Genomic DNA, 18893 nt, shown 5'->3' on the forward strand with positions numbered 1-18893 from the left:
ATGCACAGAAATCATTTTCTAAGAATAATTAAATAGATTCAACATCTTTCTTCAACAAAATTGCAGACTGCACAGATTGTACCTTCCCAAAGGAAAAAGTACTATAGCTTACTAGGGTATATTAGACTTAATAGTTACTATATACAGTAATGGACTTCTATACATTTTACATCAGATTAAAACTTGGGTGTAAGATTTGGATAATTATTTATTAAAAGCTAGACATTTTAAATGAGAATAAGAAAGAAAAGTATGTCTCTGTGCCCCCTTTTCCCTGTTAATGCCCTATCGGACCCCCTGGCTAAACTTTGCTAGATCAACCCCTGCACAGTTACCAGCCGTCAGCTACTTAGAAAAGGATCCTGGTGTAGAAAGTAAATAAATTCTAACAACAGCTTATCAAGCTTAAACGTGCTGCTGTTGTTCAGCCGCTGGTTTCCTCTTTCTGGCGCGAAGTGAGCAATAAACAAACAAGAGAGACGGACTCGTGACAGAAAAGCCGATCAGCTGATCATTGATGAGTTTCATGATTGAAGTAGCAACAGGAGAAAGAGGGAGAGAGAAGAGGCAGTCGCTCAATATATCGGTTGTCAAGCTTAACGCGGGAATGCTTTATAAACATCCAGAGATGAACTTATACACTTGCTTTAATTTTCTAGCGAGGCTACAAATACACACAGCCGCTCTATCACATGATGCCTACTGCTCCCACGTGCTACGGTTATGAGCCGAGTTGAGAGTTACTCCGTGTTGCAAGTTTTGTGAGGTGCTTTTTTGATATTTAATGGATCAGATTTTTTTTTTATTTTTCTCTGATATCCGATCCAGTAATTTACGTCAGTATCCGACCGATACCGATAGGTAATATCGGATCGGTCCATCTCTAGTTACAATGCATTCATATTCGCCATAGGTATTTTTATTATGAGCTAGAAAGCTGTAACCATCCAAAGCAGACTTACTTGGAGCTACAACACTGAGATAGTATTTGCACCTGCCTGTATGATATCAACCTTGATTAAACAAAAATGTGTTTTGTTCACAATGTTGCAGAAAAGGATCCTTGACCCACAATCCCAAATTGAAACAGTGATTTCTCTGATTGGTGTTAATACAAATTTCGGCTAATATACTGATGGTAAACCCAGGAAATACACTAGAAACTGTCAAAACACAAATATTTTTGAAAATCTTTAAAAAAATAAACTTATTTAAAACTAAAAAATTATGTTGTTATTCATTAGGCAAATAAAAAAACGAATTCCCATTTTGAAATCCAAATTTGAGCCAGGCTACTGAAAAGTGAAATGAATCACCCATAACATTCAACCACTAAAACTAATTTTTCTGTTATAGAAAGGAAACAACTGCAATTTGTATTTGTAATTTAATCTAATCTAAAAATAATGATTTGCTTATTTTTTTCGTAAAATAGTGTTTTCCAAAGCGATTTTAAGAAAATGAACGAAAATGTGTAGATTGAGTCGAAAGGGTTCTCATGTTTTGTCATTTTTTTGATCTCGTCATTTAGGAACGTGTTGGGTACCCGAAAGCGTAAAATGTTGACGTCAAAGGAGCTTGCAAAGAAAAGCGTCTGGACTTCTTTAAGTTGCTTGAAGACGTTAAAGAAGTCCAGACGCTTTTCTTTGCAAGCTCCTTTGACTACGATGACCTGGATGACTGAGAACCTTCACAGACATAAAATGTTGACGATTTGTCACCTAGCGTAAAATATTATGCTTAGGGAGTGAGAACGTGTTGAAATAAAGCCTAACAGTGCTGCTAGCATTGATGTAGACTGGTCTTCTTTCTTTGCCTCTCATTCAGTTTATTCCGTTATGAAGTTATAAGCTTTAAGAGTTGGCTCTTTGTCTGTCAGTCAGTGAGATTATGCTGAGATTATTAGTCCTGAGCAAAATTTGTTAAATTTGTTGCAAAGAAGGAGCCTATAGGCAAAGGAAGAGCAAAGTAAAGTAAATCTGTGTCCTCAGGCCACAAGAACTACATTTCAGAATGAAAAACTACAATCACACAGTTCACAGTATGTGTGTAAGTCTATGACACGATGCTGCTCAACAAGCTGTAACCACTGCCTTGTGCCCTGCAGGGTTAGCTCTGCCATGGATGGAAAATGAATTAGCGAGAATTAGCAAGATATACTCCCCTTTCCATTACCCAAGCAGACAACTGACTCCGAGAGGGATTGTGGTTTGAACTGAGGGAAAAGAGGGAAAAAAAACAAGTCTTTATTGGAGCAAATGACTGCTGACGGACAGACCACATACTGCAGAGAACTTGGCCAAATGTCCTCAAAGGCAGTTTCAGAGAAAGATTTACTGTTGCATCATATATAAAGAGAAATATGGCTTGTAAAATAAGTTTGTAATTTACTTCAAATATTTTGTTAAAAAGAAAATGAGTAGTTAATCATTAGCTCACACAAATAGACCATTCGGGCTTGCCTGCCGCAGGGTATTAATTTTCCTCCCATTTAGATGAAGCTGCTTTCTGCTGGAAAGTACAGCTTGAGGTTTTTTGCCGAGAGGCAGGTTCTCCTTCAAGCAAGAATCGTGCTAAAGAAAAAGTGTAACGTGTTCTCTGAAGTTTCATTCTGATGAAATAATCTGTATTTTCCCAGTCTGGTCCGCAATCTTAACCAGCCAAAATCATTATCCTTTGGCTTTTTACACTTCAAACACATAGATTTTACAATGTGGACTTTGTCAGTTAAAGAACAACTGAAACAACACAAAGCAGATGGAAGTGTTTAAAGTGGGTTAGTTGACCTAAAGGTCTCATACAGCTGGCATCCTTCCCCAAATTATATCCATTATGTAACTGCGGTTTGTGGTGAGGGGAGCTGCAAGGTAAGCTGAGGCTGCACTGGCCAATTAAAACAGTATAGTCATGAAACAGTAACCTATGAGCGTATGAATTGAGACCAGTCAATCCAGATGCCCACAGGCTCTTGATAACCTAAGTTATTCAGTAATACAATAGCAGATTAGTCTAATAGAATCAGTTTACATCTATTTGATAGCTGGCCTTGGTATTTTTAAGCAGTAGAAATAAATAAATAGTGTGGATGAGCATTAGACAACAAGCATTAGTTTGCACTTTATCTTGTTTTCAGAGGCAAAACACAGGCAGCAGTAACAGTTACTATAATAGCTAAACTCTATTCTCTATTTGGGGTGAAAGAAGAAAAACACTTAATGTGTAACATGTTCAATTTTAAAATACACTGTGTTATTTGAACCTTTAAACACAAACAGCTGTTGTTGTGAACTAGCATGGTGCTAGCATGATGCTTTATACTTTTAGGTAAAGTCCCTCTGATATGATGTTATATAGTTTCTTTCAGTTTGGCACATTTCATAGCATTTTTTTCTCGGCTACAGGCAGCCAAAAAAAACAAATACACACATAATGTAAAAGGCTGTGAGTGGTTTAGTTTCTTTTTTTGTTTCAGACACCCACATACAATCGACCTTTCAGACAGCAGAGCCTTTGGTGGAAGTCTGGGCTGAGGACTAAGTTTATTGTGTACACACTGTGGCCCCCATACAACCGTCATAGTTAACATTTAACTGACAGGCACCACCACAATTGAGAGTGTTATTTTCGTACGTTCTTGTGTGTGTGTGTGTGTGTGTGTGTGTGTGTGTGTGTGTGTGTGTTTCATGTATTATTGATGTCGGGGACCTAAATCTCTTACGGGGACATTTCTTCTTTTGGGGGGACGTGTAGAGTAAAGAATTGGTGGAACAGGTGTTTGATCTTCGGTGATGTTACACATCTATACGGCCTTTCAAAACCACAGAGTTGTTATTAATTGATCCTGTGTAATTTGGGTCATCTTTTAAAAAACAAATTACAAATAGACCCACCATACTACTGCAACAACAAGAGGGGACCAGCCACGACCTTATTTAAAGGTTAGTTCAAGGCATTCTCACACTGTCCTGGCTCAGAGGAAAACATCTTTAGAAAGATTAAATGAAATAACGACTTTTAAGAGGCATTAACATTTCTGTAACATTTCTGGATTTCTGTTCAAACGATTTTTTTATACTTTGTTTCCAAGGAGCCCGACTTTCTTGCCATTTCCTATGCTGGTCTTGAGCAACAGTTCACGTTTTCTGAAAGTCTTTCAAAGTTTTTCTTTGTGTCTGTTTGTTTGTTTGTTTGTTTAAGTCACTTAACACTGACTTATAAATCTTTCAAGCACAGACAAAAAATACACCAAATTATATCTTTAGGCACTTTGCTAATAGTTTCCAGTGAAAAGACATTTATTTACATTTCTTTAGTTTTCTAAAATTTTCTTTTGCATTTTCTTCTTAAAATGAGAGGCATATAATGGTGTTTTATGTACCAGCAAGGTGATTTTCAAAGAGCTATTAGCTGAAAGCTTAGCAGATCTCAGCATGGTGTGCAGGCTGTCCTTTAAAATTTTAAACTGGACAAGTGGAAGACAAAAGAAGAAGTGACAGGCCTAACAAACTATCTACAGCAGATTAATGCCCTTAAGAAATAGGAAAAAATCCATCAAAGACCTGACACAGCATCTGACAGATGGATCTGGACTTTCAGATGATCTATTTACTGTTCACTGAAGCCTCAGAAATGGTCTCAGTGAAAGGGTGTCTGTGAAGAAGCTTAAAAACATACCTGGATAGAAAAACACATAATAGAAAGGTATCAGTCGAGGATTGGTGACTAAGAACCAAATAAATCCAAAGATCTTTGAATGTTCTTCAAGAAGCTGGGAGAACTATTGCTGAAGACTACTTAAAGAATTGTTTGGGGATTTCAGACTGTGCTGATGAATAAAGGCAGTCATTTCATTCAACTTTGTTAGAATTGTAAAATCTCTGTATTTTCCTGTTTGCACAGGTTTTCACAGTCCTGTACGCTAGCTTCAAACATCACATCTATATAATTTATAGATGTATTATATATAGATTTAGCAACAATTATGATTTTTGTGTTATTCTGTGAATGAATGCTGTTGTATCATCCCAAGTGACGATAACACTTACATACTAATCTTTAAAATTTGAATAAAGCATAAGTTCCAAACAGACTTTCAACAGTCCCTGAGAGGAGAAAACTACATTCTGTAGAAAGATGTTGATTCAGCTAACGTGGTAATCATTAATCTGATATCAGACAGAGTATAAAGCTCTGGATCTTCACTCAGGAACTCTTCATCCCGTCACAGAGCGAGGTATGAGAATAACACGAATTGTTTTCGTGTTTGCCCTGGCTGCTGCTTGTGTTCCTGCCCTCTGTGGCGAAGAGGAACCTCCGGTCCTCCACCTCGAGGCTCCTGCTGAAAGTCAGTCCCGCTTTGTTGCTTTGGATGACGTGTATCTCCCGGCAAATGGCCTCCTCCAAATGGGTCAGAGCCTGCGGCAGTTTGCACAGAAAACAAAGGGACAGATAAATGATATCTTCCAAAAACTCAACATCTTCAATCGCTCTTTCAGCCAGCTGTCAGTGCTGGCCAGCGAAATCAAGGTGACAGAAGAAGAACTGAAGAGTACTGCTACTGTGTTAATGGCCAACAATGAAGAACTCAGGGGCTTTTCTGAAGAGATCAGCTCCAAGATGAACAGCATCCTGCAGGAGAAAAGTCAACTGCAGAATAAAGTGGAGGGCCTCGAGGAGAAACTGAGCAGTCTGTCACTTGGCCTTGTGCCGAGTGAACGAGCAGCAGAGATCAATAGCCTTAGGGTGAGTAACCCGTTGTTAGAAAGAAAACCTGCACTTGATGTTTCTGTCCTTTGCTGAGGTAAAAAAAAAAAAAGATCACTGCAACAGTATTGTGCAACAATAAACTCTAAAATAAATCAGACAACCTTTATGCTTTTTGGCTACTACAATAATCTTTGTTTTCCATCTATTCTCTCAGTGTTTGAATGCTGTTATACAAGCTCACAATACTATATTATTATTAACAATCATTCTTTTTTTTCAACATTCATCCCTGATCAGGAGGTGAAAGCAGCGTGAAGCTCATGAGAGCATGGATCCATCCTGCCTTGGGTTAATGGTTAGATATGGTGGTGGTGTAATGATGTGGGGGATGTTTTCTTGGCACACTTGGGGTGTTTTGTACTGACTGAGCATTGTTTGACTGTCACAGCCTAAGTATTGTTTCTGACCATGTCCATGAATTATACTGTGATATGTGCGCACATACAAGCATGTGCAGCCTCCAGTCTCCAAATCTAAATCTTACTGAGATGCTGATCATCTGAGCCAGTGCTGTAGTGCTTTATACATTTCACTGAAAAAGCTTTTGAAGATTTCTACATAGAGTCAGTGAGAAGATTTTTTTCTGCAAGCCAAAGGTTTTTCTGACAATTTTCCACAGCTGACAGCCAACATGTTAGCTAGCCCAGGAGACCATTGAGAAGATGCCAGAAACCTTCAGCGCTGAAGCTCCAACACTCACCCCTTACCTGACCTCAGGCTCTACCAGCAGGACCAAAACAATCAATAATATGGATAATGAAGCTTAAGGTGATGTTGTGAGCGACTTAATGGTTTGATATCTGTAATGTGTTATTAAAAACCTGAAATATTCAATCAGACCTCGAATGCTCATCATTTACAAGCGTGTCCAGGATATTTCCTGTGGTTTTCAGCATGTCATTAATACAGTTTCATGAGAGAACTGTGCAAATAAGGGCTAAATGAATGCGATTGATAAATATAGACTCCGCTACTAACAATTACAAAAAAGAATAAGACCTCTAAAGATAGTTATTTATCAGTAACGGGTTATTGGTTAATTTAACACATACAGTATGAAATTGTCACCAGTCACAATATCACCACATTGTTTGATTTCTACATCCCAAATTTGTGTAATACTGTATACAAGGCAAAGAAAAGCCAAAAATCCTGTCTGGGAGGTGTGAGGCATTAAGTAGTGCAAACTAATTATTGTTTGATGAAGTACTCGATGAATCAGGGGAGCTCTACTTCAGAAAAACAAAATAGCGCTCCGTCATTACCGAAGGATCATTACTCATTTATTAATGAGTGGTGACCAGCCAAAAAAGGTTTTAAAAACCATGCAAATATAAAAGCTATAAATTTAAATCCCCTCTTCTCTATGTTTTCAACTTAGACCATGGAGCAAGAGAAAGGATGGTTCAGTAAATTTTGATCAGTAAAAGTATGAAAATGGTTTTGGAGATTATGGAGGTGAGATTTTACAGAGAAAATAAATTCTCAAATTCCACATTTGATTCTTATCATCATTACTATCATTATCATGTAATTTTATAATCTCTGTGACTAACACAGGGTGCCTGCACCCCTGTGAGCATCTTTGTCTGCGTCACTTTTCATGTTTACTTGTTAAACCATGTTGGCTCTGAGCCTCCAAATCTCTCTCTCGTGCACACAGAGGAGTTCTGGCTTTGTCTCAGGAGGATTCAGTCTCTATCCTCTTCAGGCAACTCTGTCCTTCACATAGATCTGGAGGACTTGAGACAGAACAGATGCTTCATCGAATACAGATTTTTACCTTGATGGGCCAACAAGCAACTACACCATTCACCTCACGCACGTGTCTGGAAATCTGCCTGACCAATGAACAACCTCACAGGCGTGATGTTTTCCACAAAGTATAGGAACCATAACAACCATCAGGACACCAGCTGTGCCCACCAGAAAACCAGTTGGTTACAGCAGATGCACATGTAATACCCATGTTTTATTCCCATGGGATTTGCATCCCATGGGAATAAACTGAATGAGATAATAGGAATAATGAATGCTTGTTGTCTACTATTGTCTTCACAGTATGCGCTTTCTATCATTTTCTAAGTGGATGCTGGTTCAGCACCTGTGGAGACACTAACCTGAATGTGAGATATCTTCACATGAAACTAAAGGAGTGGACTGAATGTAGGAGAGGGATCCAGGGGATGTCAGGTAAGAGGCGTCTTCTTTCAAATTGACCCAGATCTCCATCTATCATGTGGCACCTCCCAAAAATTGACTTCCCCTGAATCAGACGTCCTTCCTGCATGTGACAAATAAAGAACCTTGAACTTGAACTGAACTTGAACTTCTCTGATCTGATCCATTTCTATAACAGGGTCATGTCTGTTCTTAATTCAGTGCCATCTGAGGTGCTGACAATCACGGCATCCAATACTGATTTTTGTCATTGGCAGCAGCGATTCCTCCAGGTTTCCCCAAATCTCTTGATTTTCTCATTTACTGCAGATGGTGAGAGTCTTCACAGTTTCCACAATTTGTCACAGAGTTTTACCCAGTGTGTTACTGACCTGTCACTAATTAACATAATTAGTTGCAAAATGTTCCTCCAGCTGTTTCTTTCCGATACCACATATGCTTACAGCTTTTTCCTGCCCCATTCCCAACTTTTTTAGAAATGTTGCTTCCATTAAATTCAAAATGAGCTCATGTATTACTTAAAATTATACATTTACTATGCATACTTGATATGATTTTATTTGTGAATAAAATGGGGTTTAAGAGATTTGCAAATAATTACATTCTGTTTTTATTTATATGTTACAAGGATCAGATCATAGAGAAGAAACAGTCACATATGAACAGTTTTTATATTGGGTCACATTTACTCACTGACCCCTGACAATTTGGGAAGGATCCCTTGACTGGATCATGACATAGAAAGGAAAAAGTTGGATGCATATATGAGGCTCCACAATCTCTTCTTGAATTGTTTCTATATGTTTTTCATGCTGACCTTTTTTATGTAACAAGAGCAGCATCTAAAAGTGTCAGCTTTTGTTGTGATTAATAGGTTCCTTGTTTGATATATTTGTTATTATCACAAAAATCAAATACTGTTATAGAAGACTTTAAAAACTGGAATTTATTCACTTCTGAAATGCTAAACGCATAAATTTTTGTCACTGCTGTTGTCAGAATTGTAATGGATTAAAACTGTGTTGGAGAAAAATTGAGAGCTTAATTTTGCTTTATATATAAGAGTCGTTACAGATGAAGTAGAATTGTTGGAGGAAATCCATATAATTTAACAACAGGCATCATTTTGTGGAGTTGTAAGGAAGAAAAGTTGTTCTGACATTTTGACTGGTGGGATATATAAATATAAACAGGCAAACCAAACACTAACATGAATTTGTATCAACTTACAGGAAATGGGTACACGAAGCTTTTATGGAAGGAAAGAATGTGTTTACATGTGACACATTACAGTGAGAACAATGAACTGGATGAGAGCGAGCATGAGTAAGAGTATCCTGGAATCAGGTCTGAGGACAAATGAGGAGATCCGAGGTTAGCTGAGGGTCATACATATATAATGTGCGTGTGTAGTAAATGAAGTGTGTTCAGGTGCTTGGAGAGGATGTTATGCAGTGAGATGTAAGGTACCAGGATGCAATGATACTCTAAAAGTCAAATAATATAAATATCATATCCAACTCTGTTTCATAAGCTTCTCATACAGGACATTGAGTGTCACACACACTGAAACTCTTAACCATATGATTGCCTGATTTTGTTGCATGAGTCTGAGAAAACAGTAACATTTTGGTACCTTTATAGCACACTGTTACCCTGACGCAACAAACTAATTTCTGGTAAGGGGTGGGAGGAGGGGCCAATTTGTTTGATATATCAACAAAGACCTCAAGCTCCCATAAAGTAAGGTGAATTTTTTATGTCTCCCATTAAACAAATAAATAATTAAATACATGCTGTAGTGGTTTTAATATTTAATGTATTTTTTTGCATTGTTTTAAGTAAGTACATTTTAAATAACTTCAAAATAAATACATTTTAGTTGGATTTTCACATTTTTTCAGTAACAAAAAAATAAAACAGAACCCAAATTTATGCAGACAAAACAAATAAATGTCCATCCATCCATCCATCCATCCGCTTATCCTTTTCAGGGTCGCGGGGGGCGCTGGAGCCTATCCCAGCTGTCATAGGGTGAAAGGCGGGGTACACCCTGGACAGGTCGCCAGTCTGTCGCAGGGCTAACACACAGGGACAGACAACCATTCACATTCACTCGCACATTCACACCTAGTGACAATTTGGATTAATCAATTAACCTATCCCCACAAGCTGCATGTCTTTGGACGGTGGGAGGAAGCAGGAGTACCCGGAGAGAACCCACGCAAACACGAGGAGAACATGCAAACTCCACACAGAAAGACCCCGGCATGATGGTGGAATCGAACTCAGGACCTTCTTGCTGTGCGGCAACAGTGCGAACCACCGTGCCACCGTGCTGCCACCAAATGCCACCATAAATGTTTATTTATTTATTTATTTTACATGGCACACTGACTTTTGAACAAATATTTCAAAAGGCTGAACTTTTTTTCTACTGATTGGTTAGGAGGGCTCAGTAAACTCCAGAGGGCAGTCTTGTTCCATCGCGTGCAGATGACTTCACTGAGATTTGATTGCACCATGAAGTATGTCTAATGTGAAAACTGATACTTCCTTAAAAACTCACATGTGTGTTCCCGATTACACTCTGACTGCTTGTCCCACGGTCTGCTTCCACAAACAGCATTAAAAACGAGAAATATCCTCCCCTGAGATAGTGTGAGACATGACTTTGATGACAGAGGTCATACTTCTTTTATGCATAATGAGTCTAATCACAGCTGCAGGACTAAACAAATAGACAAACCATTCACACGACAACCACACCTAAACACACACACACACACACACACACACACACACACACACACACACACACACACACACACTTCTTTGTGTTTTGCCATGCAGACTTGACAGTGATCTCCCTGCACATGTGTGAAGCAGCTTCTTCAGTTACTCTGCCTGCCTCTGCACACACATTAGTTTGGAAGGTTATTTTAGGCTGCACAAGCACCCTCTGCTTCCAGTGAAATAATAGGAGGAGTCAAACTCTTGCCTTTCCATTCTGCTCCTTCGTACCATTCCTCATGTCAGCTGACAGGGGATTTCCCTCTAAATAACAAGTTCCCCTTCGCTGTCTGTGCTGCAGCATTAAGGTAGACCTTTATTTTGAAACAATGGACAACAGCCCTCTGCAGGTCTTGACTGTCCCTACAGCCCCCTACCCAGACCAGCGACCCAGCACCAACGGCCTGAGGAAAAAGGTCTATGTGTTCCAGTCCAGAAGGAACTACCTTCACAACTTCATCCAGAGTGTCTTCTCTTCCATTGACCTGCGCGATCGCCAGGGTTCAACCATGGTGGTGGGGGGAGACGGACGCTTCTTCAATCGAACGGCTACTCAGGTCATTGTGCAGATGGCAGCTGCCAATGGGGTCAGTGTCACCATGTGTAAGGGCTTGCTTACCTTGTTTGTGTGTGCATGCTGGCAGGTGAGTGTGCACATGAGCAGATAACTGCATGTGTGTCAGTGTCACCTGCCCCAGTAACTTATTATCTCTTTGTCAGCAATTGTACCTTCATGTCAACTGCAACCTGTGACTTTTGCTTTTACTGTCCAAACTATAATCAAAAAGTAGAAAAAAACAAAAAAACATAATTTTTGATGTAATTATATTTTTAAAAAAATAATTGTAACTTTTAAATTAAATGATAAATTGCATATGGATATAAGATACTGACTAGATATTACACTAATCTCTGTTCAGTATCTAATATCCGATCTAATAATAAATATCGGAAATGTCACTTTGAAACACTTCCAAGTCCCAGAGTTCTCCGTGTCGAGGGAATGCTCTCCATCACTCCCTCTATGACCTTTTTTTCTCCTCCTCTAATAATAGGACCCTTCCCGCAAACATAATCTGAGCTACCTGGGGTCGGGGAGGTGGGGGTGGGGAGGGTATCCCCTTGTTTTAGTAGCATAACTGATCCTTTTCCTGGGAGATTAATGAAAGCAAGGCTTAAGTCTTATTGGCAGAGAAACATCCGCCACCATTACATTCAGTCACCATTTACTGATCTTTCAAAGCAAATAACTTGCATTTTAATTTGTGGGCTGAAAGGTCACCTGATGTTTATTCTATACCACATTAGCACTGGTTTGCATGAAATACTACCTAACCACTTAGCCACTTAACCTAACCAGTTGCTTTTTATTTTCTCTGCCGACATAAACACCTGACACTTTAAACACAGCACACGTCAGGTGTTTGGAACACATATGGCCTACACAAGTGTTCCAGATTAGATCCAAATTTGTCTGCTAATTGGGCCGGGTAAATGATATAATTAGAGGGATTTAAAATACACGTACACATGATAGAACTTGCTCTTGGTGTGCCGCAAGTGCCGTTTGTGAAATAAAATATCCTATTTACTTCTGACAAGACCTGTGACAAACCTGATATTTACTGCTATTCCCACCCCTGCCTCACGCTGATATATCAAGATACGTAATTTTCTCACCCAAGTAAAAAACGCCTATGTGACTTTTCCCCAGGTGGGTCGTCTGATCATTGGACACCACGGGATAATGTCCACGCCAGCCGTCTCCTGTATGATCAGGAAATGCAAAGCCATCGGAGGCATCGTTCTCACTGCCAGCCACAACCCCGGTGGACCTGATGGAGACTTTGGCATTAAGTTTAATACTGCAAATGGAGGTATGGTAACTTGAGAGAAGAAAGCATGCAGTCGCAATGGCCAAGTGCAAAATAGTGATACAGGAGAAGTCAGGCATTTAATAAGGCCTCATTCGGATATGTGGCTCAGACACAGAGAAAATGTGATGCTTGTATTGGCACAAATCTGGGACAAAGTTCAAACACATCAAAACAACACACAATATTCAGTATCGCTATTCCTGTCAATAGAAGATTTTTCTACTGTTACAATACTGTAATTTTACACTGTCATCATAAAACCAGGCTTCTTCTGCCTCATCCAGGCCCAGCCAACGAAGCAGTCACAAACAAGATCTTTCAGATCAGCAGGACCATTGAGGAGTTTGCCACCTGCCCTGGACTACAAGTGGATCTGACAACTATGGGAAAACAGACCTTTGACCTGGAGAACAAGTTCAAGCCATTCACAGGTGAACTAGAGCATTAATGTTAGTCTCTCATTCATCATCGAAATTAATGAGCATGCGGGGGGAAAAGGGATATGAGGCTAGTTATATGACTGACCAGATATATTCTTTGCAGGTACAATTACACATATTGTCTTTTTTCTTTGTGAAAGGCGTATTGTAAGTGTATTTATGTATCTCTTTCCCTGATGATGGATAGAGTTTTGTTTCTGATTTGTGCAGTGGAAATCGTAGACTCTGTGGAGTCCTACGCTAACATGCTGAGGAACATCTTTGACTTTGCTGCTCTGAAGGAGCTTCTGTCTGGCAAGAACCACTTCAAGATAAGACTGGATGCCTTGCACGGAGGTCAGAGAAAATGCTCTCATAACTAACTCATTTATCGTATAATGTCATAGTTATATTTGTACGCAACTCCAGCAAGTTCTTTAACTCATTTGCTTATGAAGCATGATGCTATTCAAATCTATATGATTTCCATATTTCTCACATTCATGTCAGCAACGTAAAAGAGAAGCTTAACAATATTACAGAAAAATGGAGATAATAATGAGATAAATGTTTGAGGCTCTGTTCTATTCTGGGAGAGGTAACATTGGGTTGTCAGATCTGTGACTTTACTCTCATTAGATTACTAAATCTATTTTGAGCGTCCCCAAACACTGAAACAAAACGTCAGGGCTGAAGCACTGTGAGCCTCAGTTTTCTCCTTGTTGTTGTTTTAAAATACTTTGTGCAACACCAGATCTGCCTAGTTCATCTTTGTCCTCTCTCACCTGTCCGCTCTGCAGCGGTAGGACCCTACGTGAGGAGAATACTGTGTGTTGAGTTGGGTTGTCCTGCCAGTTCTGCCATTAACTGTGTCCCTAAGGAGGATTTTGGAGGTCAACACCCAGACCCTAACCCCATATACGCTACAGATCTGGTTGACAGCATGCGAGACGGACAGTATGATTTTGGTGCAGCATTTGATGCCGATGGGGTGGGCTTACCGAGTTATTATTTCTGCTTTTTACTTGTTTGTTTGGTTTTTTTCAAACATTACAAGAATATATGTAATATAAAAATGCAGCTTCAAAAGACATTTCCTTGGGCCTGAGAAACCTCTTTCTGCTTTCTAGGACCAGAACATGATCCTTGGTAAACATGGCTTCTTCGTCACCCCATCTGACTCCGTGGCTGTGATTGCTGACAACATTTTTTGCATCCCGTACTTTCAGCATGCAGGGGTGAGAGGTTTTGCTCGTACTATGCCCACAAGTGCGGCATTAGACAGGTAAACGTGTGGCCTGCTTTTCAAATATCACCATCAAAACAAACTGCCTTAGAATACTCTTTCATTGTATTTCCTTCAGAGTAGCCAAGGCAACGAAAATCGAGCTATATGAAACTCCCACTGCCTGGAAGTTCTTTGGGAACCTCATGGATGCAGGCATGCTGTCTTTGTGTGGAGAGGAAAGCTTTGGTACAGGTACTGCGTGTCCGTGCCAAGTAACTAAATCGAAGAAGACGAGGATTCTGATTCTGGGCTTTTGTTTTATGTTTTCTCAACACTGTCAACCTAATTCCACTTCACGCTTCAGGAGGAGACCATATTCGTGAGAAGGATGGGCTTTGGGCTGTGCTGGCATGGCTGTCTATCCTGGCCACCAGAAAGAAGAGTGTGGAAGATTTAGTTAAGGACCACTGGCTAAAATATGGAAGAAACTACTTCACCAGGTGAGATGTGGACACACTAAAAAAACACCGTATTATTACTGAGGTTATGTGATAAAGTTTTTTTATTTTATTTGTTTGCTTATTTGTTTGTTCTAAGAGGCTGAAATATAGTTAAGCAGAAATTGTGTCACTGATACAGATGAAGCTGTAACAGGTGGGTCGACGAGACATGTGAAGACACATGTAGAACATTACTGACACCTAGTGGAACATATGTGGCATTGCACTGTATGACAGAACATTTAACATGAGAATATTATTAGTAGTAATATTAGTATTAGTATTGTCTGTACTGACTCACTTTTGATTACAAAATATTCATTATCAACACAAATTAAGCCACATCACAAAACATATGTAAAATAAGGCATCAATAATCAATAATAAGTACCTGTTAGTTTATTATTTATTTATTTATGTAGCCTTTTTTTTCTCATTAGATTTTTGTTTCTACTCTTTACATTTTGCCCAGGTATGACTACGAGAATGTAGACATAGATGCAGCATGTGAAATGATGGAGGATTTGGAGATCACAATCACCGACAAGACCTTTGTGAGGCAAAGATTTGCTGTGGAAGACAAAATCTACCAGGTGGAGAAAGCAGACAGCTTTGAGTATGCAGACCCGGTAGACGGCACCATTTCCAGGAACCAGGTACATGAAAAACACTGTGGTGCATTTTTCTGTAATGATAGTCTTGCGGTATACACAGATGCATAATGTATGCGATTTGTCAGCATCAGAGCCTCTCAGCTGTGTTTGCAAACCCTAAAAAAATGTATCTCAGTCTGCGCTGGGCTGTCTTCACTGCAGGGGCTGCGGATAATCTTCTCTGATGGTTCTCGAATCATCTACAGACTCAGTGGGACCAGTTTTGATGGGGCAACAGTTCAAATCTATCTCGACAGCTACGAGAAAGAACACGTTTTTGGGGATGCACAGGTGGAGTATCTAAAAGTGAAAACTGCATTTTGACCAGAACAGGCAAAAAAGACAAACCTTTGAATCACTAAGCAGAAACTCTTTTTAAATGAAATGTAGCGCTGTGTGGTGAAAAGGAACAGTGTTACTGCTCTGTGGTTGTTTGGATGATTTTACATATGGCAGCAAGGTGCATGAGTCTCTAATTGTGCCATCCTTGTTTTGGACAGGTGATGCTGGCACCCCTTGCCACTATCGCTCTAAAGATTTCTCAGCTTCATCACAGGACCGGTCGAACTGGTCCGTCTGTCATTATATGATTCCTTATTAATTGACAAAATAACGCTCTTTTGTAAGTTTTTCCATCCTGTTTTTTTGTGTTTGTGTTTGTTTTTTATAAAGGAAGTCTCAAATCCAGTTGTAGCTACATATGATGCAAAAGTGTGCAGTTGAATGAAATTAAATGTGATATATTAAACAGCGTTTTTGTTTTTGGTTCGGTTGTGGCATGCTTTGGTGCTTTTTTATGGCAGATGATATTACATCTACTTTACTTTGTTTCAATTTTGCTTTTGTTAACTGTCATTTTCATTCTCACCAGTGAGGCCCTGGCTAAAATCTGCAAGATTACAGAAAGGTCAGCGTTTTTAGTAAAAAAAAATTGAACCTATTTGAGCATAATGTTTTCATAAAGTAGCACTTTCACTTCCTCAGTGAAACTCTTTAAAAAACAGCATCAGCACTGTCTCTTTTTAAAAAATCTTTTTCTTTTTGTACCAGTTATTACTGAAGACTACTTGACATGTGCAGTTGAGAAACTTAGAACATGACAGCAGCAGGTGCTGAGTTTAAAAAGAAGGAACGGGCTGTTTCCTGTCGTTAATCCTCTAAAACCGTCATTTGGATCATGCGTACCCCTTAATTTAGGGGAATAATAACCTGAAATTGAAGTTGAGTGCGTGGGTGGGTGCTTGAGAGTGAGTGACGGCTTTCCAGCTCGTTTGACTCTGTTGAGTCTGAAAATGACAAAAAGCAACAAGTCAGCATTTAAAGACTGCTCCCAAGAAAACATCTTCTAAAGATCTTTTAGTTTCACTGTGACAAGGGTCCTCTTTTTTTTCTTTTTTTCTTCTTTTACTTCACTATCTGTAAGTACAACTTATGCTGATACCTTTTTAGCACACCAACAAAGCAAAAACAACAAAGGAAACTTTTAAACTGCAAGAAAATATTTTTTCAAATAGCTTATCCATATCTGGTGAGTGCACCACATAATTTCCATCTGGACGGCAACAGCACAAGTCCACAAACATCTGCCCCAGCTCTGTGATCACTCATGCCCTTTGAAGTACTGTCCCTTTCTGTCTGGTTTCATCTCCATAATGCACTGAACCTGAAGGGGAACAACAACACAACAAGGGGAAGGCCAGCTGTGGTTCATCTCAGGCCCGTCGTGGTGTGAGTTTTGGTTCCACTAAAAATTTCAGTCTAAGATTGCACAAGTTTACATGCATAGTTACTCTGTGATCAGGATCTGTCCGTCAATAACACAATATTATATTACAGACTGCAAATGGAGGAGGAACTTAACTAAGGAGGACACAAAAGTCAGGTATTTATGAATGATAAACCTAATGTCAGTAAACAAAATCAAAACCTATTTACATGCATAGTATAAAGGTGCCTAAGAAGCACTAAAAGGTATTTTCATGCCTTTTGTAGATAAGTAAATCCATAACATGGATAAATATATTGGCTCCTCTGGTGTCTCCACACCAATGCTATTGTAATCTGCAAATCTAGTAATGCCCAACATTGTTGGATGTGAGCATGTATAGGGCCAGAGTACAGAACCTGTACCCGGATATATTATTTGTAAATATAGTGCCTTCATAGTTTCATATTGTTCTTGCAGATTTTAAAGTATGAATCTAATATATGCTGAACTGGACTCCATTGGGGTAACAGTACTGGGCAGCTTGATTGGCATGCCCCCAGAGAACACCAGAACTGACTGGTCTGCCACTGGTGCCCTGTTTGCTTCACAGATGATGTTACAAGCATCACAAGGTTTGTCCTGCCATCTCCAGACTCTTTCACACCTGTCACATGTGCTCAGCATGAACCTGCTCTCATTTGGGTGACAGTGATGGACCTGGCAGATCTGTTGTTCCCAGGCAAAGACCGGCTGCATGGTGCTGAGCTGTGAACACAGGTCCCACTAAAGGATGCTGGGGCCTCATACCGTGCTCATGGAGTCTGTTTTTGACAGTTTGGTCAGAAACATGCACATGAGTAGCCTGCTGCAGGTCATTTTATAAGGCTCTGGCAGTGCTCCTGCTGTTTTTCCTCACGCAAAGGAGCAGAAACCAGTCCTGCTGATGGGTTTATGCCATTATACGGGCCTATCCAACTCTCCTTGTGTCACAGCATGGCATCTTATCCACACGCTCTGTTGGGAGATGTAGCAAACCGACTTGCGAAACCACCTACAGACAGTGACAAGAAAACAGATTAAAAAGCAAAACTACAGAAAAATCAGTCAGAAGGGAAGAGGGCAGGGCTGCGGTCTTTGACCACTACCTGCAAAACCAGACCCTTTTTGCTGGGATTGCTTTCTTATTGCCTCACTAGTGTACCTGCACAAACAAAGGGGAATGGACTCAGTGCTTTATAACGTTTTTAACTTTTTATTTCTTGTACTGTGATGATCACATGTTCCCTTTTTTTTCAAGCAGTGTATTATACTATATTATTGTGGATAAAGCTCCCCAGCTGTACAGAAGCTGCTGTTCCAGCTCCAGCTGTAAGATTATAGTGACATATGCCATAATAAATCAGTAGTTACGATCCAGCAATATATTTTATATAATTCTGAATAATGTTTAGCTAATTTATAATACTGAAACTTTAGTTCTATTACTTAAGTAGGGTCATGACTTTTACTCAAGTAATAGTAGTTGTTATTCAATAAGGAAAAACTACAAGAAAGTATCTCTTGGGTAAGATAAATAGTCATAAATAATAATAATAATAATAATGATAGACTTGATATACATTTAAAATGTAGGGAAAATTAAGGTAACAAACAATTAAAACACTTGAGTAACGAATAAGTAATGTAGTCTGTATTACTGCAGCAGCTTATATTGTAACACAACACGCAGACGTGTAAAGCCCCCTGGAAGCACGCGCTAAATCCTCTC

General features: G+C 39.4%; 2 protein-coding genes across 2 annotated transcripts; both read left to right on the forward strand.

Annotated features, from left to right (window-relative positions):
• Nucleotides 1-5174: 5174 nt before the first annotated feature.
• On the forward strand, nucleotides 5175-6600 carry LOC113009948 (angiopoietin-related protein 3-like). The gene is made up of 2 exons (XM_080292763.1): nucleotides 5175-5742; nucleotides 6004-6600. Exons 1-2 carry the CDS (start codon nucleotides 5236-5238, stop codon nucleotides 6019-6021), a joined length of 525 nt encoding a protein of 174 aa, XP_080148889.1. The 5' UTR covers nucleotides 5175-5235; the 3' UTR covers nucleotides 6022-6600.
• Nucleotides 6601-9895: 3295 nt separating this feature from the next.
• Nucleotides 9896-16165, forward strand: LOC113009943 (phosphoglucomutase-1-like). The gene is made up of 11 exons (XM_026148643.2): nucleotides 9896-11327; nucleotides 12455-12617; nucleotides 12902-13048; nucleotides 13268-13393; nucleotides 13837-14027; nucleotides 14167-14321; nucleotides 14401-14516; nucleotides 14629-14764; nucleotides 15237-15420; nucleotides 15580-15708; nucleotides 15918-16165. The coding sequence occupies exons 1-11, from the start codon at nucleotides 11070-11072 to the stop codon at nucleotides 16005-16007; spliced, it is 1695 nt and encodes a 564-aa protein (XP_026004428.1). The 5' UTR covers nucleotides 9896-11069; the 3' UTR covers nucleotides 16008-16165.
• Nucleotides 16166-18893: the final 2728 nt, after the last annotated feature.

This window comes from Astatotilapia calliptera, chromosome 18 (assembly GCF_964374335.1).
Source record: "Astatotilapia calliptera chromosome 18, fAstCal68.1, whole genome shotgun sequence".
Classification (NCBI taxonomy): domain Eukaryota; kingdom Metazoa; phylum Chordata; class Actinopteri; order Cichliformes; family Cichlidae; genus Astatotilapia; species Astatotilapia calliptera.